This window comes from Periophthalmus magnuspinnatus, chromosome 16, assembly GCF_009829125.3.
Source record: "Periophthalmus magnuspinnatus isolate fPerMag1 chromosome 16, fPerMag1.2.pri, whole genome shotgun sequence".
Taxonomy (NCBI): Eukaryota; Metazoa; Chordata; class Actinopteri; order Gobiiformes; family Gobiidae; genus Periophthalmus; species Periophthalmus magnuspinnatus.
The window spans coordinates 3306345-3330957 of NC_047141.1; the positions used below are offsets into that span (position 1 = coordinate 3306345).

The 24613-nt window shown below is 40.5% G+C and overlaps 2 protein-coding genes across 5 annotated transcripts; one reads left to right on the forward strand and one right to left on the reverse strand.

Moving 5' to 3' along the window:
• Positions 1 to 2063: 2063 nt before the first annotated feature.
• cnot10 (CCR4-NOT transcription complex, subunit 10) lies at positions 2064 to 20392 on the reverse strand. Of its 4 annotated transcripts, none has more exons than XM_033980733.2 (19): positions 20191 to 20392; positions 19117 to 19205; positions 18258 to 18419; positions 17687 to 17837; positions 17237 to 17370; positions 16427 to 16510; positions 14974 to 15057; positions 13203 to 13320; positions 12497 to 12646; positions 11991 to 12193; positions 11622 to 11743; positions 8999 to 9178; positions 8458 to 8538; positions 8209 to 8322; positions 4615 to 4745; positions 4409 to 4441; positions 4105 to 4229; positions 3689 to 3764; positions 2064 to 2968 (listed from the first exon to the last, which is right to left on the reverse strand). In XM_033980733.2, exons 1-19 carry the CDS (start codon positions 20204 to 20206, stop codon positions 2832 to 2834), a joined length of 2190 nt encoding a protein of 729 aa, XP_033836624.1. In that variant the 5' UTR covers positions 20207 to 20392; the 3' UTR covers positions 2064 to 2831. The 4 variants fall into 4 exon arrangements, with proteins under 4 accessions (XP_033836624.1, XP_033836623.1, XP_055083916.1 ...); XM_033980732.2 differs by having other exon boundaries at positions 4105 to 4232; XM_055227941.1 differs by having other exon boundaries at positions 2474 to 2968; positions 17237 to 17373.
• A 1689-nt stretch (positions 20393 to 22081) lies between these two features.
• Positions 22082 to 24613, forward strand: calhm6 (calcium homeostasis modulator family member 6). Its single transcript, XM_033980766.2, has 3 exons — positions 22082 to 22660; positions 22902 to 23188; positions 23991 to 24613. The coding sequence occupies exons 1-3, from the start codon at positions 22112 to 22114 to the stop codon at positions 24136 to 24138; spliced, it is 984 nt and encodes a 327-aa protein (XP_033836657.1). The 5' UTR covers positions 22082 to 22111; the 3' UTR covers positions 24139 to 24613.

The window sequence follows — 24613 nt, forward strand, 5'->3', positions numbered from 1 at the left end:
ATAGAGACATCAACATTCTATAGGAGATGTATAAATGTGCAATATTTGTTATTTTTTTAACCTTTAAAAAAGTGCTTCAAAATACTCTAGAGCTGATTTAAACACCAACTCACCTACGTTTAGTGTTGTCACGATACTAAAATTTTAAAAACTCAATTTCGATACTAGTTTGGATGAAGCTGGATTAAAACTGCTTGTCCCATTTGAGTAGTACTATAGTAGTAGTACCAGTAATGATAGTAGTATTGATACTTGTTCAAATGAGAATCTACTTTTGTCATTTATTTAATATTTTTGCACCAGAAGAGCTGCAATATTATTATTATTATTATTATTATTATTATTATTATTATTATTATTATTATTATTATTATTATTATTGTTGTTGTTGTTGTTATTATTGTTATTATTATTATTAATTGTACTAGTAAATAATAATAATACAAAATATTTATTTTAGGGAAATGTTTTTTGAGCTTTGACTTTGAGACAGTTAAATGAACGCACTTTGTGCACTCTGTAAATTATATTTTTGTGTGAATAAAAGATGCTTATAGCTGTGTTGAATCAAATGTATAAAAATGAACAAATAAAAGATAAAGCACAGAATTATTTTTTTAAACCTGAATTTTTAGGTCTAGGCAAACTTAAAGGTCATATTGGTCTTTTGTGAAGAAAACTCTGGTGGATATTACCTGTGTATTTATCCAACAGCCTTAACAGATGTAAAAGTACAAAAATACAGGAAGTAGCACTGAGTTCTAAAACAGAATCCCTCTGTATTTTGTTTGGAGTTTTTTGTGTTGATGACACAAAGTCATCAAGACCATATATGCACAAGGAAGGTCCTACATTACACAAACTGAGCCTTTAGCCAGGTTATAATACTGTTACCTCCTCAAAAACAGACCTGGAATTGTATTTTGTTTAATTCACACATGTTTAAGTAACACTTTATTATTAGTCATCTACATCTCCAAAGCTCAAAATGCTCTGTTTCACCTTGTGATGTCATCAAGAGGTAGTTTTCAAGTTAACAGCTCCTTTTACCTTTAGTTCAGTAGAGATTGGCAATTCCAGGATTGAAATCATCCAAATGTCCATTGTGAGGGTGTATGGAGTTTAAAAACACAGTGGAGCACTTCCTGTATTACCAGTTCATGACATCACAAGGTGGAATAGTGTTTTTCTGTTTGAGAGAATAACTCAGGTTAAAACATAACTCCCGGTCTGTTTGAGATGAGAAAGAACCGATCAGTGTGATATAGGACATTTAAATATTGATTCAACAAAATAGGTAATTTATTTTTGTCAAATAAGCACTGTTGTGTAATGTAAAGTTTTGACCCTTGTTTACATTATGGTTGCTAGGTAACATACCTCTACAGATATCTGCTGCTGTGTCCAACCAGGAGGTAAATCATAACCTTCAGTAGAATTAAAAACCTGTAAAATCCGAGATGTTTTTGAAAAAAGTTTTGATGTGTCGTCTGTCTGTTCTGTTTATAAAAAACACGGCCAGTCAAAACAGTTGTTTATTTTCTTTATTTCCAGGATTATTCACGCTGTAGATTCTCACTGAAGCATAAGAACTATGAATGACACACGTCATGTAGTGAATGTAGTGAACAAAAATAAACATTTTTAAAACCTAAAATCTTCCCTTTGGTCACTGCTTCTGACCCTGTCACAGCTGAAAAGTGAAAACCATCTCGGGGACAAGTGTTTGTCCACAAAGCAAACTGACAACACTGAGGGTTTGAATACGACTTATAAAAAAGTTGGATTGTTTATTTGCTACATAATTCTAAATACCTTGCTTCATATCTTTGATGTTTTGCATGTATTTAAAAAGTAGAAAGTATTAAAAGAAAGAAAACAGAGGGTGTGTGTCCAATGGTTTGAGCATAGATATATTTTAAAAGCCATTTCAGGATTCTGTGCTTTCAGTATCTTCACTATCAGTCTTTTTTTGTACATCTCTTCAAATGAAATTGATTTTTTATAAATACATTGGGCCTTGATTTTTTATTTTATTTATATTTAAATAAAATCCATGTGATGCATTTTCATAGATATTTGAGTTTATTCATGTTGGACATTTACAGATTCAGAAAACATGATACAGGGAGGATTAAACTGATTAAAGCAGCATTGTAGTGAAACGGCTCTGGCGACGCTCTCCATCACCACCGGGGGGAGCCAAGGAGTGAGGCATCTACCGTGGACACTTCTGGATCCCATTCATTTCCCCACAGACTTATAAAAATGTGAAAAGTTTTAATACTGCTAAGATTTGATTTTTTCCAGTGCATTCACAGGTGAGGTGGGCGACGTATCTCGCCTAAGGACACAACAGTATGCACTGGTCGGAGCGGGACTCAAACCAGCAAGCTTTCAGTTTGTTTGAAAAGTATATGGAAATACAAAATGGAATTTCACACATCCAGGACACTCAGCTGATCTGTCCTGGGCCAAAGGAGGAGGAGCCACAGAGGGAGGAGCCAGAGGGGGTGGGGTCATAGGGAGAGGAGCCACCAGGGAAGTGGCCACAGGGAGAGGAGCAGTCATAGGGGAGGAGCCATTTGGGAAGTGGCCACAGGGGGAGGAGCCACCAGAGGAGGGCTGTAGTAAAAATGAAAATGAAAACTGCCTAAAACATTCGCTGCAGAGTTAAAATCAGTCGAGACTGAGAGTGGAGGAAATAAAATTTATTTAATAGTCCACACGACCCAGTCCAGACCTGGTCCTGGGGTCTTGGGGGGGTTTAAGTGTTGGGGTCTTGGGGGGGTTTAAGTGTTGAGGAGGGTCCAGTTCCTGGTCTTGTCCTGTCATTTCCTCTGGGTGAATGGGGAGGAGAGCGTTGTGTTTTGGGCTGACTTTTTGCAGGACTCTGGAGAGACTCTGAGCAGAGCCGATGGCAGGAGCTGGTTCCTTTTGATGATCTGTAGAGCAAGCTGAGTGTTTCCTACAGACCACAGGAAAAATGAGTTTTAAAAAAGGTGCATTATGGAACTTTTCTATTGGAAAACAAAATCAAAACACCCTAGTACTGACACACTTCATCACCATGGCAACACTGTACAAAATTCAACTTTGGCACAGAGACTTTTCAGGTCATTCTAGTCAAAAAAGTCAAAAGCATCAAATTTCACCTTCAGTTAAACTAATCAATTGTTTTATTGAAATTTAAGAAAATTTGGAAATGTTGACATAAGGATAACATGAAGATCACATGGGTGCTTTGCTGCATCACCAGTGAAAAACCTCGTGTATACCATACAATAGTGTTTCCATTGTCTTTTTTGATCAGGACAACCTGAAGAGTCATTAGTATCGAGTAAAGTGAAATTTGGCACAAGTTTTGTCTCATTTTAATGGGAATAATCCCAAAATGTCCCATTAATAACACTGGCATCACCATGGCAACATGGTTAAAAATGCACGTTTCCACAGAGTTTTTTGATTGAGATGACCAAATAGAATTTTTTACAAACAAACTTTTCGTCCATAAAAATGTATGTCCTATTCTGTAGGGGGCACTATAGCACCATTTTAAATCACTATATTGATCTAAAATGACCGCTGAGTTCCGCTTTAGAAAATCGTGGTGCACAGTGGGAACATGAATCAATGTTCAGATGAACATTTGTGATTTGAGGGAAAAGTCTAAAGATAAAAGTCTCACCGTTCTGAAGCTCGAGGTAAACTCCCAGAAGAATGGCCTCAGGAGGGATCTCTTTAGTGTTCAACATCGACGCTGCCTGAAAACAAAAATGGTTTCTAAATGCAAGATTTAAAGATGACTTTTTATTAGTATTACTGGCATTCATTCATAATCGTGTGAACTCATTTTACATTTGGCTAAATGTAAACAGCAGTAAAACAGAAAACCATCCATCTATAAATACACTGGGAGAAAGTGAACAAAAAGGGGTGCACTCCGCAGGGTGGCACTCCGCAGGGTGGCACTCCGCAGGGTGGCACTCCGCAGGGTGGCACTCCGCAGGGTGGCACTCCGCAGGGTGGCACTCCGCAGGGTGGCACTCCGCAGGGTGGCACTCCGCAGGGTGGCACTCCGCAATACTCTGCGTGGTGTAGTACCTGGTGCAGACACTTGCGTGCCTTCTCGTACTCGCTCCGGAGGCAGTAGGCGCTGCCCAAGTTAAACAGAACCATCGCTCGAGCAGAGGCCACCGAGCTCGGGTAACACAGAGGAGTCTGCTTCCCTGCTGGAGGAAAGAACGACATCAGCACTAAAGGACCAGACCAGGTGTAAACCAGGTGTAGACCAGGTGTAGACCAGGACCACACCAGGACCACACCAGGACTAAAGCAGAACAAAAGCTGGGCAGGTCAGGGTTATATTAATAGTAATAGTATTAGTAATAGTACTACTTATACTTACAGGACTCTCCGGGCTCGTCTCCCTTGTCTGAGCCTGAAAAAAAAACACATGATGATTGTCATTGTGAGGCTGTTGGTCCAGAGAAGTCCCAGAGTCATGTGACATTTTCATCAAATACTGTATTTTAATAACATTTATTTTATATAATAACAGTTAATCCGGGAGGATTAAACGAGGACTAAACCCAGGGTTTAGGATTTAAATACCTTGCTCTTGGTCACTGGTGCACACGCCCATCGACACGTCAATCACATGCTCAGGGTTCAGGTGAGAAATGGCGTCAGAGATTCTGTCCAATGAGATCAGAGCCTCGGCGGCGTACAAGTGACCCAGGAACCTGACGGGGAGGACCAAGTACAGGAATTTTAGAGTCTGTTCAACACGTGATATAAACTAGAGTTTAAGATATGGGATAAATGTAGTGTTTTGTGTAGCCAGTCTATAGACTGTCTTTGTTGAAAAACTGTGTCCCCTCTCTCTGTAACAGCTGCTGTCAGAGTCATTATTTTGGTCTTAAATGTTCATATTAACCTGCTCTACATGATCCTGGGTTTTTATTTCACTATTGTGTCTGTAAATTAAGATATACACATCACTAAGAGACAATTCAGACACCTTCTTTTCCCGAGGCTCCCACTAGTGTTAGCGATGCTGTTAATCAAACCTGTTGAACTGTTGGAACCATCAACAACAAATGAGCTACAAGGACGGATTTTTGTTTGTTTCAATTTAAACCTGACTGATACAGTGTCTTTTCCAGAACTCTAAGCTGTATTTTGGGTAATGTAACTATATTAGCATTGTCTTTTATCATTTGTTGCGTTGGCTTGGCATTCTTGTCTTTACAAACAGATTTTTACCACTGTCACAGACTGACGTTAACATACAAACAGGAAATGGGCTCTTTTGCCTACTTCATTGCAGACAGGAAGACAGGAAATCAGTGCCAAATGTCAAGGTCAGAGATTCGCTGCTGTTAGGAGACTGTGCTATCAGAGATGTGACTCACAGAGGAATCCAAACTTACTCCTATCCCAGTCACACTGATTCTGAGATTACAAAACTCCTCCCAAAAGTTTTGTCAACACACCGAGGAGTTAAAAAGTTGATTGTGCATGTGGGTACAATTGACATCAGAATGGAACAGACTGAAATCTTGAAAGATTAAAATGGTTAAAGATAAGTGGAGGAATGATGACTCGGTCAGGGCACAGAACAGGGAGTGCTGGAATTAGCAGTAACAACTCTTGTGTCCTGTTTGCAACGGTAAACAGACCCTCTGCTGCCATTAGAACTAATTTCCACATCTAAGTGCAATTAGTTTGCAGTATTCTTTAATGACAAGTTTCAGGGCATTAAAAATGCCATGAACTTTGCCAAGCCACAACACAAATAAAAATCCTGCAGCAACCTAGACACTTAGAGCTGACTCACTTAGCACCTCTAACTGACAAAACTGTCCAAGAGATCATCACCAGTCCGAGTTCATCTACATGCTATTACCTACTAGATTTATAAAGTTTGTGCTCAACAGTTCGCAGTCACCACTTGTTCCAGATTGAAGTGACATATTAACAATGCAAACATTCCCAAGAGCTTTGAAAACTTATCAAGCCTCTCCCTAAAGAAGAGCAGTCTTGATGCCACAATACTAAACAATTACCAACCAACCAATCTCAAATCTGCCATTTTAGGCAGATGTTTAGGCTTTAGTGTTTTCCAGTCAGGTTTTAGACCCACCACAGCACTGAAACTGCACTTATCAAGGTGACAAATGACATCCACCTGAACACTGATGCAGGCAAAGTCTCAATCTTGATCTTGTTAGATCTGAGTGCTGCTTTTGACACTGTCGATCATGGGATCCTCTTACAGAGCCTAAAGGACCCTGCTGACATACTGTATTACAGTACGGTAAGGCTTCAGAGGGTGGTCAAGACAGCCCAAAAGATCATCGGCTGCCCTCTCCCCTCCCTGATGGATATTTACACCTCCCGCTGCCTCAGCAGGGCCAAAAACATTACTAAGGACAGCTCCCACCCTGGCTTCGATTTGTTTCATCTGCTGCCCTCGGGAAGGCGCTATAGGTCCATCAAAGCAAGGACCACCAGACTCAAAAAAAGTCCCCCCCCCCTTGTAAATTTTGTTTGACCGAGAGTTGTAGTCTGGGGTGTTTTAATGTCTGATCTATTTTAGTTATACTGTGTTGTAAGTGTCCCATGTCTGTATTGGAGGGTTGTTTTTAATCTCGCTGTAAATGTGTATGGTGTTGTATATGTGTATAGTGACAATAAATGCATTCTATTCAAAACTGTTGTTTATCCGTGCATATGACTAAGGGTTTTATTCTGCCTCTTCGCTTTTAATGTTCAATTTATGATGATTATTTATGTTTAGATTTGTTGTATTGTGATTTTAATGTCTTTCTTATTCTGTAAAACACTTTGAATTACTTTGTATATGAATTGTGCTGTACAAATAAACTTGCCTTGCCAACGTGGGCCCCAAACGTCTCATAATATTAAAAACTTGTATTTTCACTGTAATTACAAAACACATTTGGATCATTTTTTTTACGTTATTTTTAAAGAAAATAAATTATATTTAAATCAATATATATCAAGATGCTTAAAGCCAAAGTACCAACATCGGTATCAGACCAGAAATAAATATAAAAAACAGAAAACAGAACTAGTTCATTTTAAACAGCATTCATCAGCATCAAGCATCATATCTATACAGAAGTGTTTCAGGCCAACTTCAGGTTTGTGAATTGTAGTGTATTGTTTTGTATCCTGTTTTGTACATTAAAAAAATTGCCGTGTGCGAGCGTGGGTAATGTAGGCTTGTGGGTGGAGCCTTGTACGGCCTCATACTGCTAACAGTAAGGAGGGTTACAATACCTGGAGTGCTAGATTACTCAAACATGCATGGAAAACCTCTTGAGGGATGTTTTTGATGAGGGAACAGCTTTATAACATGGTAGAATGCTCCTAAAGCCGATTTGCAAAATATGTCTTCTTTTCACAACTGTGGCCGTGTCCCAATTTGACAAATGCACACTTCAAAGTACCCTGCGAAGTATTGTTTGAAGTACCCGGTGACAAAGGGTACTCCTCCGAGTAGCCGCCATTGTGCCGAAATGGGACAGGCCTATGCCACGGAGTATACTTCAACCGCTCTATGTGCGCTTATGTTACGTAGCTTACGTTATGTAGCTTACGTTACATCGCCTAGCAACTGTGACCGCTGCTGACTAAGGAGGTATACGTCTGTTGACTCATGAACTAAAGTTGTAAAATGGACACTGAAATAATTCCAGTTTTATTTTTAATTCTTTAATATTTAATTGAAAAAGACTTAAGGTGTCATGGTCGCAGGCATTTATTTCTGTTTGGATTGAATGAAGTAAGGAATTAATCTTTCCCTTTGAATATCAATAGGCAAATATAACGTTTGAGGTGATTTTTCACAATTGTAGCTGGTATTAGACAACTTTAAGAAAATATACCTTGTTTCTCCCGTAAAAGAAGTCACACGCAGTGCATGATGGGACATAGTAGCGCGTGAAGTGTGCTCAGATGCACGTTTCGTTCACGGCTGATCTCTATGGAAACGCAGGGCACAATTTTGGCCGCATTCGTCGGGTGCATGAAATGGGACAGGCCTTGTCGCGCCGGAAGTTACATAAGTGCCCTTCAATGCACCTGACGAAGTGTTCAACTGTTGAAATGGGACACAGCCTGTATCTGATGCATAGCCCCGCCCCTCAATACCCCCGCCCCTTCAGCGTCACTCACTTCAGGGACCCCGAGACTTTTGGCTGGTGCAGTAGTTTCTCAGCGTGATTCAGAGACATGAGATTATCACCCAACGCTAGAGCCACGTACGCACTGCAGGCCAAGATCGAACACCTGGAAGAGAAGGACAGAGGAGGAGGGCGTGGAGAGGATGAGAGAGGAGGAGGGGAGAGGAGTGGGACAAACAGGGTCAGGCAGGTGAACAGAGCAGTGATATTGGATCAGAGCACACAGGAAGTGAAGCTCTACCTGAGGTTTTCCACTTCCTGTTTCCGAAGAGGAGACGACGGTGCTGCAGACAGGAACTTATCTGCATCCTGACCTTTACCACTGAAACACAGGAATCCGGGTTCAGTCCGGGTTCAGTCCGGGTTCAGTCCGGGTTCAGTCCGGGTTCAGTCCGGGTTCAGTCCGGGTTCAGTCCGGGTTCAGTCCGGGTTCAGTCCGGGTTCAGTCCGGGTTCAGTCCGGGTTCAGTCCGGGTTCAGTCCGGGTTCAGTCCTCCTTTGGGTTGGTTGTTTATAAATACTGAATTAACCGTTTAGTCCAAATTACAGACCAGGTCGCAGTTTACAGTCCTGGGGTAGTCCTTAGTTTAACTGGTACAGTCCCCTGGTACAGTCCTGGTACCGTCCTGGTACCATCCTAGTGTGGTCCAGGTATAGTCCTGTTACAGTCTCGATGTAGTCCTGGTATAATCCTGTTAGTCTTGGTGTAGTCCTAGTATAGTCCATTTATACACCTTGTGGTGCTTTGTGTCAGAGTTTGAAGGTGTAGTTGTGCGTTCTGACCTGCAGGCATCGCTGTTCTCACTGCCACTCTCTGTACTTCCGGATTGACTGGAACCCTTAGACCCGGCATCTGTTTTGGCGTCCTGTTGCTGATCTTCTGGGAGTAACAGTAAGGCATTTCTGAGGCAGATGGCTGCAAATTCCATACTGGCCACAGGGATGGCAGCAGACTGACCCTCACTGCAACACACACAAAACGACTTTCACTTTAAGAAGAATGAGTTTGGATCATGTGTTTGTGATTAAAATTATGTAGCTGTAACAGCATAGTTATTTAGAGTGATTCATGCTTCAGTAATCTTTATTGTCCTGTTTTCAAGACATCTCCAGTTTTATTTTCTTAATCGGTGATACTCGTAGGATTCAGCAGCGCTGCGTAGTCATTTTGGTACAAATGAAAGAAAACGGGCTGCTCGCTAATGTGATGTGCAGCTGTCCATAGGGAGTGACGACAGCATGCGGCGCTTTGCTGTGATGGTGTTTATGGCGACGTCAGGCAAGGCAAGTTTATTTGTATAGCACAACTCACAAAATAATTCAAAGTGCTTTAGAGAATAAGAAAAAAATAAAATAAATCAAAACATAAATAATCATCATAAAATGAACATTAAAAGAGAAGAGGCAGAATAAAACCCTTTCAGTCACATGCACAGCTAAACAGAACCGTTTGGACCCTGCACACCAACAGAAGGCCGGTCCCTGAAGTCCTCCTCATGTGAGATGGTTCATGTGGCTCTAACATGTGCGAGATGTTCAATGGTGCTCATCCATGGAGAGTCTTGTTCACACAGAGCTGCTTTAAAGTCTATTCTCTGAGCCACAGGAGCCAGAGACCTGAGCCACAGGACACGTATGAAGTACTTCCTGGTTCTAGTCAGGACCTGAGCAGCAGTGTTCTGGATGTACTGTTCTGTCTTAAGGCTCGTTTGGAGAGGCCAGTGAGCAGGACGTTACAGTTGTCCAACCTACTGAAGATACATACATGGATAAGTCTCTCCAAGTCTGGATTTGACAATATACTTTAGATTTTTTGCAATGTTTTTGGATGGTAAAAAGCTGCAGATCAATTTGATGTGGGCTGTTAAAGTTCAAGTCTGAGTCCAGATTTTTTGCCTGATTTGAAGGTTTTAGAGAGACTGGAGGTGACTGCTGACACTTTCTCTATGTTTCTGTGGCCAAAGATGATGACTTGAGTCTTGTCTGAGTTTAGCTGGAGAAAGTTGTTTCACATCCACACACTGATCTGTTGGATGCAGTGAGTGAATCCACTGGTCCATATTCACCGGCTGCAGTGAGACATAGATCTGAGTGTCATCTACAGAGTTGTGGAAGGACACATTACTGCTGCGTATTAACAGGTTTAACGGCAGCATGTAGAGATTGAACAACAGGGGTCCTAGGATTGACTCCTGTGGCACTCCACAGGTCAGGGACATTTTATCTGAGACACATTTTCCAATTTCAACAAAGTAGTCCCTGTCTTCTAGATAAGACTTGAACCAGTTGAGTGAAGGCCCGAGAGCCTGGCCACTCCCGGGCCTTCACCTGCAGCTGCCACACCTTTAAAAGGACCCCCATCCTGCCCCTTCTGGCAGCTGGGTTCTGTCAGTGAACAGCATGCCACTTTTGTTCTGTGTCTCTGAGTTAATGTGAAGACTTTGTAAATTGAGACACTTGTAGTCCTTTGACTAGTTCTGGGTTTCTTTTTGTGTTTTTGTAAGCTATATAGTTTTGTTAGCTGTATTACTTTAAGTTATACCTTGAACTACTCTGTTAAGAGCCTCTTTTTGTTAGTTTTCACTTTAACTTTCCTTTTAAATAAATTATAACTTTAGTTTTACAATTTTTCCACCTTGTTTGTTACGACCCAGCTCAGCTAGGGGCAGGGGCAGTAACACCCACCCAGTCCTCTAATCTTTGTAAGAGGATCCCATGATCGACAGTCAAAAGCAGCACTCAGAAAACTGCAGTTCCCAATCGAAGTTGACTAACATGGAAGTCAGCGGACTTGGTTCTTTTATTAGGTCGTTTTAGATAAATATTGCAATTTAAAATGATAACATGTGTCAGATTAAAACTATACAGCACATACAAGCATAATAGGGCTCATTTAAAGCTCAGGTACTTAACTTTTATCTAGTGAAAGAGAGGGGAAAACAGGAGGGTCTGGCAGGTGATCAGGCAGCCATGGTGGATCAGAGCACACAGGAAGTGAAGTTTACCACTTTATGAATATGATATTTTCCAACTTTATTGTAATAAAGATAATGTATTTATATTTTTGTAAAGGCTGCACAGGAGACTTCTGTCCCCTTTCTAATTATAAACCATTTTATTGATCACAAACCCAGTAGTAAGACTGTGACTGTTATCTCCTCCCAAACCGTAACAGAGACTGAATCGCTCAGCTACAAAATTATGTATATACCACATAGTAACCGCTACATAATAGATTCAGATCAGTTTTGTCTCATTTTATTGTTTGAAAATAGCATTTATTTCCTTTAGTTTTAAATATCTGCAGATACCAATACCTGAGACTATAGTGTCAGAATCAGTATCTGAAAAAATGTATTGGTGCTTCCATTAAAGCCCTGCTGTTCAGACAGGTGTGAACACTGACCTGTAGGGGGAGCTCTGAGCAGACTGAGAGGCGAGGATGATCTTGCGGTGGTAGCCCTGTCCCGCAATGGATTGGACAATTCCTTTTTTACAGGGGAGGCCTTTACTCTCCTGCTCCGAGCCCTGAACAGACATGCGAAACAAAAGGTTAAACCGGGTTAAACATAAAAAGACGTATTCATAAGTTAATATAAAATAACGATTGGTTAGTTTAAAAAGTGTCTAAACATCAGAGCTCCACTAAATTTACTATAGGTTCTGTCCGGAGTCATCTCCCTCACAGACTCTCGTCAAAAGTCTAACCCTCACACCCCTCGTCGCTCAGAATATGTTGGGTGTATGTCGGCTGTACATGGCTGCATATACGTACCCCTTTGTTGGCACAGATGCAGCACTCTGCGAGCCGTAGCCAGAGTCGGGGGTTGGAGTGATACACCTGAACGGCCTCCATCAGACACTCAAATGCAGCCAGAGGCCTCCCGATGTGGAGCAGCTGGATCCCACAGTTATAAAGCAGCTCATAGCGTTTGTTTGAGAGCAGCGCACACATGGGGATCCCAGCGAACTTCTTAGCTGCAAACACAACAGGATAAAGGTAAAACGGGGCTGGGGTTAGGTCACGATGGTTATAATCTTCAGTCACATGACATCATTGTATTCAATGGTTTAACACTGAGGCCAAGTCACAGTTATGGAAGAATTTTATGAAAAATGCAGATGTTTTTAGGAATCCAGCTCTTTCAGTTCCAATTCTTATTTTGATGCTTAAAAATAACACACGACAAAACTGATCCAAATGTGATATGCATCTTACACACACATATACACACTCATATATTCTCTGGAGTGGGACAAGTGCATGTGCATGTTATTCACCTGGTCCGCTGCCTCCGTCTCCGAGCTGGGCACACGTGTGGTCGTTCTCTTGCAGCGCCTTCTTGAAGTAGAAAATGCCCAGGTTATGTTTGCCCATCGCAAAGTGAATGCAGCCCAGATTGTTCCAGAACATGCAGCGCACACATTCACCTGGACCAGAAGCAGACAGGACAAAGATTAAACGAAGAGAGACAGCAGTGCCCCTATAGGCTGCATAGGAAACATCAACAAAGTCTGAAGATGATTCTAGGTTCCATCAATTGATTAACTTAGTAAAAAAGGGCATGGCAAAAGCTCTGAAAACTATTCACTCACAAGACTATACCTGCACTGTTCATAAAAACACTAGTCTGTAGGTAAACAACAGCTTAAACTCATGATTCTCTTCAGATAAAACCCCATGTCTTCTCCTTTCTGCAGTTATTCCATATAAAACTTTTCAAACAATTATTGATCGATTATTCAGTACTAAAAGAACACAGACCATCAGGGGCAGGCACGGGCCATCACAGACTCATATCTGGGGGATTGTCCTGCTAATTATAATTAGAGGGTCTGTAAATGTTTTGGTTTTGTTTTGGCATAAAAAGTAAATATATTACTGTAGAATACTCTTGAAAGAATTCAGATCTCAGTGTTTTATGATGTCTTGATAAAAAGTTTATCGTGTATCAAAGAATATTTTGAGATGGTGACATATCTGTACCCGTCTTGAGGGGTCCTGGGTGCTCTGCGATGTTGGAGCTGTTGAGGAGTTTCACTGCTTTTCTGTAGTTTCCTCGTAAATATTCAAAGTTACTTTTAAGGAAGAGCGACGGCGCAGACTGAAGGAGAAACAAAGAGAACATGATCAGAAGTCATAAAGAAGATGCAGTACCGTGCTCCAGAGGATTTAGACGTGCATGCTATACATTGATATAGACCAGGCAAGTGTCCAAACTGTGGCCCAGTGGCCAAATGCGGCCCTCAGACCAATTTTTCTTGGTCCTCAAGCTTCCAGGTGTATTGACCCATATTACCTTAAAACAGTACTTTTTACTGTATATTTCTGAAAATCTACTTTAACAAGCCCATATCAAATATTCATTGTGTTCCACTGAGGATGTAAGTATGAATAAAGATCTAGTGGTTCATTGTAACTTGTAATAATAATGCAGATTTGAAGTATTCACAGTGTCGGTTTCCAGTCTATGGCCCTCAGCTGTGACTGTGTTTTTATATGTGGCCCTTAATGAAAAAAGTTTGGACACCACTGATATAGACTATAGGTTGTCTGAGATCCAGAACACACTTCTTCAATATTTTCTGAAGATGTGAGTCTGGTCACAGCTGATTCAGGTACATTAGCCAATCAGGGACAGACATGGTCCAGCCATATCATAAACAATAAAAGACAAAAATATCACAGATGCTGAAAAACATGGAGGATTTCTGCAGAACCAGTGAGAAAAATGACATTTCAATTGTAAATGATGGTGACCAATGAGGTCCTTTGTTTCACATGCATCACTAAAATAAACAAATCTGATTGGACGATCACGTTCAAACAGTTAGTGAAGACCAGACAGATGTGAGTCTGTAAAACACATATGTCATTCTGGATATGCCTATAGAAGCCTAGAGAGCTAAAGCCATTAAATATATTGTAGCTAGGCAGCTAACTGGGGGTTATTCAAGTATTTGATTGGAACAGTGCATGTTACATGTAAACACACCAGATTAAAGCACAGAGGATGATTTCCATCTGTTGTTTCAAAGGGCCGGGGTCACAAAAAGGTCCAACACTAAAATACTGCACATTTCGTTAAATTACACAATCCCCATTAGTTAATTTGTTGAGTTAATTTGGCCTCACATTGAAGACATGTACATTTCATACCCACTCCTTCATATTCAGACCATACATACAAATCTGCATCATTTCATTAATGCAAATAAGTATAGGAGCCAAATTTGTGTTTCATCTCTGATGTAATGGTGGCGCTGTTGGCTCAGCTCAGAGTCAGATGGAAACCAGTAGGGGGCATGTGATGACCACAAAAATACTCTTGTTATTTTTTTTTTTTTTATATATATGGTATATCACTGTATTTGCACCACTATAGAATAAACTGGTGCTTCTAACTGGACTTAGTGAACAAACACAAGGGCCACAAGGTGGTGCTGTCCTCCGCAGCTTGGGACAACACTTCACTATTGCAGTATTATAAAATATAAAACAGATATAAATCAGATCACTTTAAGAGCATCACATTCCTCTGGTGTAAAAGTAGGACGTAGTTAATTACAGCTGCTGCTAACACCAGAGCTGCAATGTCAAGGCATACAGCAAAATTAGAAGAGAATTAAAGAAAAATTGTAATACGTTTGCGTGTCTGTTTTTGTAATAGACTGCTCCGTAGCATTAGCATTAGCCATGGTCAGGTGATCACTTTAGATCTGATGTGTAATTCTTACATTAAAACCCACTGACTCACATTTCCAGCTGTGTTCATGACAGACTTGATTTCACGTTTGCAGGCTTTGGACGACTTCATCTGGATGTACGCCCGGACTTTGTACTGAGGGAGAAGAGGGAGAAAGAAGTGTAAACTTACACAAAAACACAAAAACAGATCATCATTTAAAAAGGACCATGTTACACTGCTAGACTCTGATCTCTGTTTTAATGTGTCCTCATCATAAACAGACCTGGAGTTGTGTTGTGCTGCATTCACACATGTTTAACACACAAACCTTGCATATTTAGAACGAGTTCTTCTCTCAAACTGAAAACACTCTGTTCCACCTTGTGATGTCATCGTGTGCTAATACAATCTCCTAAATTTTAAGCAAATTAGGCCATTTATAACCCTTGATGCTGCCAGAGTGTTTCTCCAATCAATGATATTATCTCACATTGAATACTGTATCACAAGTTGGTCTTTAACAAATTTAAATACACTCAAAATAATGGAATCACTCTACAAAAAATCCCTAAAGGTCTTTGATAGGAAACCCCTTTCTTTCCATGTTTGTAATATTTTAAAAAAGCATAATCTTTTTAGTTTTGATCATTTTAAACATTTTAAATATGCATGTTTTATCTACAAAGTGCTACATGGATTAGCCCCACCTCCCATGTCAGACCTTTTCAAAACAAAAAACACCCGAAGCATGAGGACCAGGGCCTCGTCCAGAGGAGACTGTGAGGTGCCCTATAGAAAAACTGCCTTTGGACAAAATGCTCTTTCTGTGAAGGCGAGTAAGATCTGGAATGGCATTCCACTTCAAATAAGAGAGTGCTCCACATTATCCACTTTTAAAACTCAACTCAAACTCTGGCTGAAATCAAATCAGTCATGTGATCACTAATCAATACATGGACCTCCCTTCTTACTTTTCTTACCTTTTTTTTTTTTTTTTTTTTTTTTTAAACTCTACTTCTCACTTTTTAACTCTTGTATATTGTACTAATGTGATGTATTTGTTGTACTCTTTACCTGCCTGGGGACTGCGGATGTAAATTAGCTCTGTAGCTATAATCCGGCATATTTACATTTGTTCACAACAGATGTTCATTAATGTGCATTGTCCCTATCAAATAAATAAATAAATAAAATAAATACAGGAAGTGCTCCACTGTGTTTTTAAACTCCATACTCCTTCACTAGAATCATTTGAATGATTTCAGTCCTGGAATTGTCCATCTCTACTGAACTAAAGGTAAACGGAGCTGTTAACTTGAAAACTACCACTTCATGACATCACAAGTTGAAACAGAGCATTTTGAGCTCTGGAGATGTAGACAGACCAATAATAAAGTTTTACTTAAACATGTGTGAATGAAAGAAAACAACTCCAGGTCTGTTTCTGAGGAGGTAACATATTATAACATGGTTTAAAGCTACAAGAGTCATTCTGTGTAATAGGAGACCTGTAAAATCTCACTTGATGCATTTTAGACTTGGCTCCTTCCATCATCGCTGCAAACTCTGCCTTCTGACTGGCTGCTTCTTTATTAGAATTGTGGTTCTGCAAAAAAAATTAAAAAAAAACATTATCTTAATATATAAGATATTAGTGTTATCAAAAGTACTGAAAATCAGATAAACAAAAATATCATCAAAACTAGATTTTCATTTGAAAAAAAATGAATCATCAGAATGGGCAAAAGAGCTTAAGAGCATAAGAGCTTTATTAAGATCTTTATTAAGAGCATAAGAGTATAAGTAAGTCCTGAGTTTGTATGAAAATCACATTCTATCTTCAGCAGAATTGTATCTTGCATCAAGTGAATTCCTTAGTGTTGAAAGAGTGAGTTTTTAGTATTGTGACACTAAGATTATTTCAGATTTTTTTTTTTTTTTTTTTACATATTTTGCAAGTAAAAACTGCAGCAGTTTTTTTCACTCACAAAAACAAAAATGCAGAGAACGTAGAACTTAAGGCACTTTTTTCTATGCGTGAAATAATAATTCATCATTCATAATAAACATAAGAGCAGTACAGTTTAGTACTATAATATACATAACAGTGGTACAGTTTAGTACTATAATAAACATAACAGCAGTATAGTTTACTGCTTGTTATTATACTACTAAACACTTGTGGGTTTTCACTTTCAGACAGGGTTAGGGTTAAGATAAGGGGATAGGGGTTGGGGTTAGGGTTTGGGGTTAAGATTGGGGTTAAGGGTTGGGGTTAAGATTAGGGTTAGGGGTTGAGGTTAGTTTCATGTTTTATTGCGGTGTGTCTAACCTCTTTCCCGTTCTTGCTTCCTCCCTGGACGCTGAGTTTGTCCAGAACCGTGAGCAGGTGCAGAGCCTTCTCCGGCTGAAACGTGATGAGGTACAAGTCCACGAGGAGGAAGCTCACGCACAGCGCAAACCTCTCTTCTAGGGCAAATAACACAGTGAAAACACAGGACTAAAGGGGGCTTAAACGGGGACTAAAAAAGGGCTAAAGGTTCACTAAAGGGAGACTAAAGCGGGAAGTAAATTGGGACTAAGTTGGTAATAGCTTTGTGGTTAGAGCATGAGTACACCTATAGGTTGGTTGTTAGGTCCCTTTTCTGATCAGTGTATCACACTTTACCCACTTTGCCTGCAATGAATCCCCCTCTGTCTTATACACACGCACACACACTCTCTACCTCTCCATCCATCCATCCATCCGATAAGTGTAATGTTGTGTCAGACACAAACGTACCAAAGGGTTCGAGGAACTGGTAGAGCCTCTCTGCAATGGCGATTGCTTCAGAGTACTGCCTCAGGTGGTACAGAACAATGGCCTGATTATAATACAGCATACAGTTCTCCACATCGTCCAGCCCATCCACGTCCTCTGCAGACGAGTGCACCTGCAGAGAGGGAGCGATCAAGACCAAAAGAAAACGAGCGTGTGTGAGTGTCGGCCCCAGTGGGTGTGTGTGTGTGTGTGTGTGTGTCGGCCCCAGTGGGGGTGTATGCGTGTGTGTGTCGGCCCCAGTGGGGGTGTATGCGTGTGTGTGTGTGTCGGCCCCAGTGGGGGTGTATGTGTGTATGTGTCGGCCCCAGTGGGGGTGTGTATGTGTGTGTGTGTGTGTGTGTGTCGGCCCCAGTGTGTGGGGGTGGGTGTGTGTGTGTGGCGGTGGGTGTGTGTCGGCCCCAGTCTGTGTAGTACTGCGGTTCTTGAGCCTCAGTAGAGTCTGTTATGAGCCGCTATGAACCGTACCTGGCTCTTGAACCATTCTTCGGTCTTGAGCCTCAGTAGTCTGTTGTGAGCCTGTTGTGAGCTGTACCTGGTTCTTGAGCCGCAGTAGAGTCTGTTTGAGGGCCCCTGTGGTGGTCTGGCCGCTCTTGTAAAACTCGACCACGGCGCGGTTCATGGGAATCTTATAATCCTCTTTGTTCAGCTCCTGGAGTGAGTCCAGCTGCTTCAGAGAGTCCTCGTATTTCCCAGCCTGCCACAAACCCACCACACAACATTAGACAGAAAGTAATCAGAGTCCTCGTATTTCCCAACTTGCCCCAAACGCACCACACAACATTAGATGGAAATATAGGTACACGACCAGTCAAAGGTTTGGACACGCCATCTCATTCAACTTTTACATTTTATTTTTAATACTTTCTACATTTAATATACACACAGAAGACATCAAATATATGAAGCAAGATGTTATAAAAGAAAAAGTTGAATAAGTCTGTTTTGTCAAAAAATATACATTTTTTTAAAATAGTAGTTATTAAACTTTTTTTTGCTACATAAATCCATATATCTTATTTCATATATTTGATGTGTTTGTATATAAAATGTAGAAAGTATAAAAATAATGAGGTGTGTCGAAACTTTTAACTTGTAGTGTAAATGTAACATCTAAAACTAAAACCTGACAAAATTACTCACCTAATTAAACAAATGTATATAATTCACACATTAAATAATTTTAACTGTTTAACTTTATATATTAAAAACATTATATTTAAACATGATCTTCTTCTGATTCCCCAGAATGTCACAAAAGTATAAGGGTCAGGATCGGGGTCAGGGGGTCAGGGTGTCAGGGTTAGAGTTAGGGTTTAGTGTTTAGAGGTCAAGGTCAAGGTCATGGTTAGTGTCAGGGTTTGACACTGTTTTTGTCTAAACTAAAGCGTCACCGTAAAGGCTTCATAGGCACTCGTGGCCATTTCTTTTTCTTGGTCAGTCATTCCAGGAGAAGAGCCATCATTTTTGGTCTCATTTTGTTCTGAGGAACAAACAGGAGCAGATGAAGTTAAACGAGCTGAGACAATAAGATAAAGACACACAAGAACATTACAGTCAAAGGAACAATATTCCCATGGAAACAGGCATCAAATAAGAATAAGGTTTGTGGAGATGCAAGCCCACTCAGTAAAGGTGTACGTTTTCTGTTTTTTAGGGCAATACAAATGCTTTCATCTTAGTCAGTTCTTTTGGCCAAAAAGTTACACCGTGAGACTTTAAATAAATAAAAGCTGTTCATGTTAGAGCTATTATCATTACATTAAAATGTAATACTACCATAATTCATAGCGCCATAACTGTAAAAAGCCTCACAAAATGTTTTAGAGCTGCACCAATAATCGAGTAATTGACTTCAAAATAACTGAATATTTTGAAAACAGTCGTTTGTAAACTAGAGGCATGAACAAGTTACAATATAAACATGAAATCATAAAGATAGCATCATTATTACAGCAAAATGAGACAGAAATATACATTATGATTTTATTTATTTATTTTAATGGTATTTTTAGATTCTACCTGAATTATTTCTATTTTTTAAAAAACAAATCTCCAAACCAAATTAGAAATAACAGTTTAACCGTTTCATACTTCTGACCAAAAAACGGGTTAAAAAGAATAAAACGGCAAAAGTAGTAAGTGAAAATAGTTGTCAACACTTGGCAGTAGCTCAGATTACTGCCATTCTCTGAGAGGAAGAGATTTAAGGGGAAAATATAAAGATTTATGGGTTAGATTTTTGAATGAAAATAGGAAAAAAAATTCAGACGCACCAAGTCAGTGTTTAATACAGAAATACACTCACTTTTACACAAAGAAAACGCGATTAAACCATGTAGTCTTACAGCAGTAGGAATATAGTGTTTAATTTAAGCATTTAAATTTAGTATACATATTCATAAAACGATCCATTAGTGCAGTTTGACCTGGAAATGCTAAGAGGCTAGCGTTTAGCACCAACTTACCGGTATTTTCTGCCATGTTAAAGGCCGTTTTCAGTCACAGTTACCGATGAATGCGAGGTTACGGTTGTGTCCCCTTGTCAGGATTGCTAAATGTTAAAAATGAGCGCAGATTTGAGAGAAAAAGCATCAGAAACTGCAGATGCTAACCGTGCTAAGCTATCTGCAACCGCTCCGCCCGGTCACTCCTTCGTCTGTGAAGAAGTCACAGTCTGGGTTTAAACAGTGACACAGCGCCACACACTGCAGCGGCGCCTGCTGGAACTACAGCAACACAAAACTAGATTTTTGTCCAGCAGACAGATTTTACTTTGGCTTTTACTATGGATCAGACCTGGACGACTGAGGGATTACACAGACATCAGTTATCTCACCAAGTGCCACCGAAGTAAAGTGATCAGTCGGCCCTACTCAGCACAGACTGTATAAAGAACAGGACGGTCCCAGTTTAGTCAGTGTGTCCAAAACTATTGATTTGTCCCAGGTTTTTACAAGAAATGTCCCAGATGTCCATAGTTTTGACCAGTTTGACACCTGCCAGTGCTACAGGGAAATAAATTGTGACTATTGAACCAAAATACAGAAAAACGTGCTTGAAAATGATCAGAACACATGCATGACTCTGTTCCTCTTTTCTTTCTTTATTGTACAAATTCATTAATCTTATCAAAGAAAAGATAATTTGTACCAGATTTAGCTCCTGCTACTTTCCATGAGCAGTCCCTGGGTAGGTGAACACATTTCATTACAATTACATTATAAGACTAACAGTTCAGCATTGACATTAGCAGTAAAATACAATAAATGTCTCCATGTCCAATACAGTATGTTTCCTACAGTCCAAACCAATATAAAAAATGAATTATGCACAGGTTTTTACAGTGAAACAGAACATGACAAATTAACTAGACTGATGTAGATACATTTGATTATCTAAAATGTACAGAGCTGATTCTCAGTCTGATGGTTTGAAATGAAAAGGCAACTGAGCAAAGGCCAAGGATTTGTTTGGAACTAATTTCATTTCACAGAGACCGAGTGGATTGAGTAGTTTGTTCAGAAGAAAGTTTAATATATTTTTTCAAAGTAGGTGGAGCTGCATTATTAATCATTCTGAATAAATTTCTTAGATTTGAACACAAAATTAAACTGTCGTAACTGAACATTTTTTGTTCAGTGGTGATAACGAAGGGGTTTTATATCAAGTGCCTTTAATGCCTGATTGTAGATGGATCTGAGAGGTCACACTCTCATGAATGTACGAGTGCATGACTCTGTTCCTCTTAGACAACACTACTTTTACTCTTTTCACTTTTATTATGACCAAACTCCAAAAACTGAGGCTGGTCGCCCTACACCAAAGCAGAGATTTGGCTTTTCAAATACAACCAAATGTAATTGTGTTTTTTGATTCACAAACTTACTAATCAGTCTTGTGGTTTAAAGGTGAACTGTGTAACTTTTCTAAATGGGTTAGGGTTACATAATCAAATCGTCGTCTCCATGAAGATGTTACTGCTTGGTTTGTCAGAAGTATCAAAAGTCACTAATCGATACTAAACTCGATACTCATTTTTCATGTTCATGTCTGTTTCTTTGTGCAGTGAGAGCAGACAGAACACGAGCTCTGTTCAAATACACAACAATATAAAGTCTGATCTGTGCAGAGGAGAGAAAATGTGTTTTAACATCTACATGGAGACAAGTAGTTGGTGGAAAGTTCCATATTACACCTTTAACTAAAGCTTTAACTTGAGTATTTCTAAGTTTACTTAACAATGTGATTCCCCTAAATGTCACAGTGAAACCAAAAGTGCAGCTGTTTTTTTAGAGAAGTAGAGGGTAAGAGGAGGGGTCACATGCCCTAGTGTGAAAGGGAACACAGCCACTGTCGCATCTGTCTCTGTCTCATCTTTGCAGCGAAATGGACAAATTTAAAACTATCCTCAACATCGCCAACAAGCAGAGCAGCCTCAGCTTTGGCCTGGTGGCTTTACTCACTGCAGGAGGAGAACAGATTTTCTCAAATGTGGTTTTCAAATGCCCTTGTAACCAACTCAACTTCATGTATGGCTTGGTGTTTTTGCTTGTTCCTGCTTTGGCGTTGACCATTCTGGGTTTCATTATGTCTGTGAAAACATGGAAACTGGTAACAGGTTTGTGTCACAAAAGCTGTAAAGTGTGCAGCAACTGGAGCAGAGTTAAGTCTCTGGGAAACGTGCTGTTTCAGATTATGACTTTTGCTTTTCTGGCTCCAAGCACCTGGATTGCAGTGGCTTTTCTGAACGGGACGTTCATAGAGTGTGCCATGACAGGGACCAATGTGACGCTGTTTAATCATCACCTGTGTAAAGGGAGCAGGAGGGAGTTGGACTGTCTGAAGGAACTGCAAACCTTCCCCTGTGGAAATGATGGAGGAGTACCTGAAGATGTGAGGAAGGAGGTGCTCCTGACGCTCAAAGCAGAGTCACAGGTTTGAATCAGATCTTTGTACTGGAGTAATACACCTGGAGTATGAACGGGCCCGGCCCATAATACACCCGGAGTATGAACGGGCCAGGGCCGATAATACATCCGGGGTATGAACAGGTTTTGCTCCTCTGTTTCTGCCTGTCTCACCTGTCTGATCCTGTCTCACCTGTCTGATCCTGTCTCACCTGTCTGATCCTGTCTCACCTGTCTGATCCTGTCTCATCTGTCATCTCTCTCTTCAGATTGTGGGTTGGCTGCTGATTGGGTCGATCTTCCTCTCTCATTTGGCGGTCACATGTCTGGCTCGTTGCTGGTCTCCGGTCGGTTACCACCAGTTAAAGTTCTGGAGGTTTTACACCCAAGAGGAGAACTCTGCCTTAAACTCGTACACAGAAAAACACGCCCGGGAACTGGCCAATCGGAACGTTGAAAGCTTCTTCACCAGCACCAAACCAGACGATCTCCACACGCCCTCGATCCAGGAGTGGAAAAGGGTCTCATCCCTCTACATTCAGCGCAGCAGAGCAGGGTCAGTGAAACGTAACAGGGTCGGGTCTATAGGGGTCCAGACGGGTTTAAAGAATTACATTAAAGGGGAAGTTTTGTCCCTTGCCCCCTCAGAAGCGTTACTTCAAATATACATAATATTACTGCAAACATTCACTCATTTTCAATTTGATGTCTGCAACACATTCCAATAAAGCTGGGACAGGGGCATGTTTACCACTGTGTTACATCACTTTCACTTTTAACAACAATCAATAAACATTTGGGACCTGAGGACACTAATTGTTGAAGCTTTGCAGGAGGAATCCTTTCCCATTCTTACTGAATGTACAACTTCAGCTACTCAGCAGTCCGGGGTCTCCGTTGTCATATTTTGTGGTTCATAATGTGCCACACATTTTCAATGGGAGACAGGTCTGGACTCACACTTAGTGTAGGTCAACAGACCTAGAGACAAACAGAAACTGTAAACAAACAGGTGTGTTGGCGTCAGTGTAGTTAGCTCCTCCCTTCAGACAGATATAAGGCAATGTCCACCAACAATCTGACCAGAACTGAAAAAGTCAAATGAAACCGTTTGTTACTGTTCACACTGCAGTTCAAATCACTTGAATCAACATTTCCGCTGAAATTACTTATAGCTTCCATCTGTAAGTTTATTTTATTTTTTTCACTAGTAGATGGCAGACGTCAGCCAGTCCAGTTACAGATGGTAGCTTTAAAGTCATAAGACACAAATGTGGTTTTACTTAAAGTGATATGAGACATATACCAAAGCCTATTGTATGAATAATCATGGTTAAAATACTATTGTTGTCCTACAGGGGGCAGCACTACAGCCCGCTGCACGGTTTCGTTGAGACTCGGAAAGAGACAGAGGCCGCTCTAATGAGGGACATGTCAATCAAGTCCACACAGTCCGTCCACCCCATGCCGGCAGCGCTGGGGTTCGAGAGTGAAGGTCAAGTCTGAAAGGGAACAGTCAAATACCAATTTTTACCAGTTTTTACCAGTCTGGGTTCAGTCCTGGTTTAATCCTGGTTTAGTCCAAGGTCCAGATGGGCGGGGTCAGGAGAGTGAGAGGGAGAGAAGGACACATGTATGTACACACGTCTCTGTACACATATATGTACAAATGTACGTACACACATACATGTACACATGTATGTGCACATGTATGTAGTTCAGACTCATTTATCTTTGTTTCACTGGAACCTAGACGGCTGATATATCACTGACTCAAATTTGAATAATTCAGAACCAGAACTAAACCAGAGCTAAACCAGAGCTAAACCAGGACTAAACCAGGACTAAACCAGGACTAAACCAGGACTAAACCAGGGTTCATTTATAAAACACTTGCTGTGAATGTGTAATGGATTGCACTGATTAGCAGGGACTCATCTGTGTGTCAGGGCAGCTGAGGCAGCTGTTCTACCCTGCGGCC

Excerpts from the sequence above, each read along its gene's own strand:
- calhm6 (XM_033980766.2), top strand. The coding sequence starts at position 22,112 with ATGGACAAATTTAAAACTATCCTCAACATCGCCAACAAGCAGAGCAGC. Across the intron at positions 22,661-22,901 it reads CGCTCAAAGCAGAGTCACAG|ATTGTGGGTTGGCTGCTGAT; the intron begins GTTTGAATCAGA and ends CTCTCTCTTCAG. Across the intron at positions 23,189-23,990 it reads ATTCAGCGCAGCAGAGCAGG|GGGGCAGCACTACAGCCCGC; the intron begins GTCAGTGAAACG and ends GTTGTCCTACAG.
- cnot10 (XM_055227940.1), bottom strand. Across the intron at positions 15,058-16,426 it reads CCAAGTCTAAAATGCATCAA|TACAAAGTCCGGGCGTACAT; the intron begins GTGAGATTTTAC and ends CTTCTCCCTCAG. Across the intron at positions 12,194-12,496 it reads AGACGGAGGCAGCGGACCAG|CTAAGAAGTTCGCTGGGATC; the intron begins GTGAATAACATG and ends TTGTGTTTGCAG.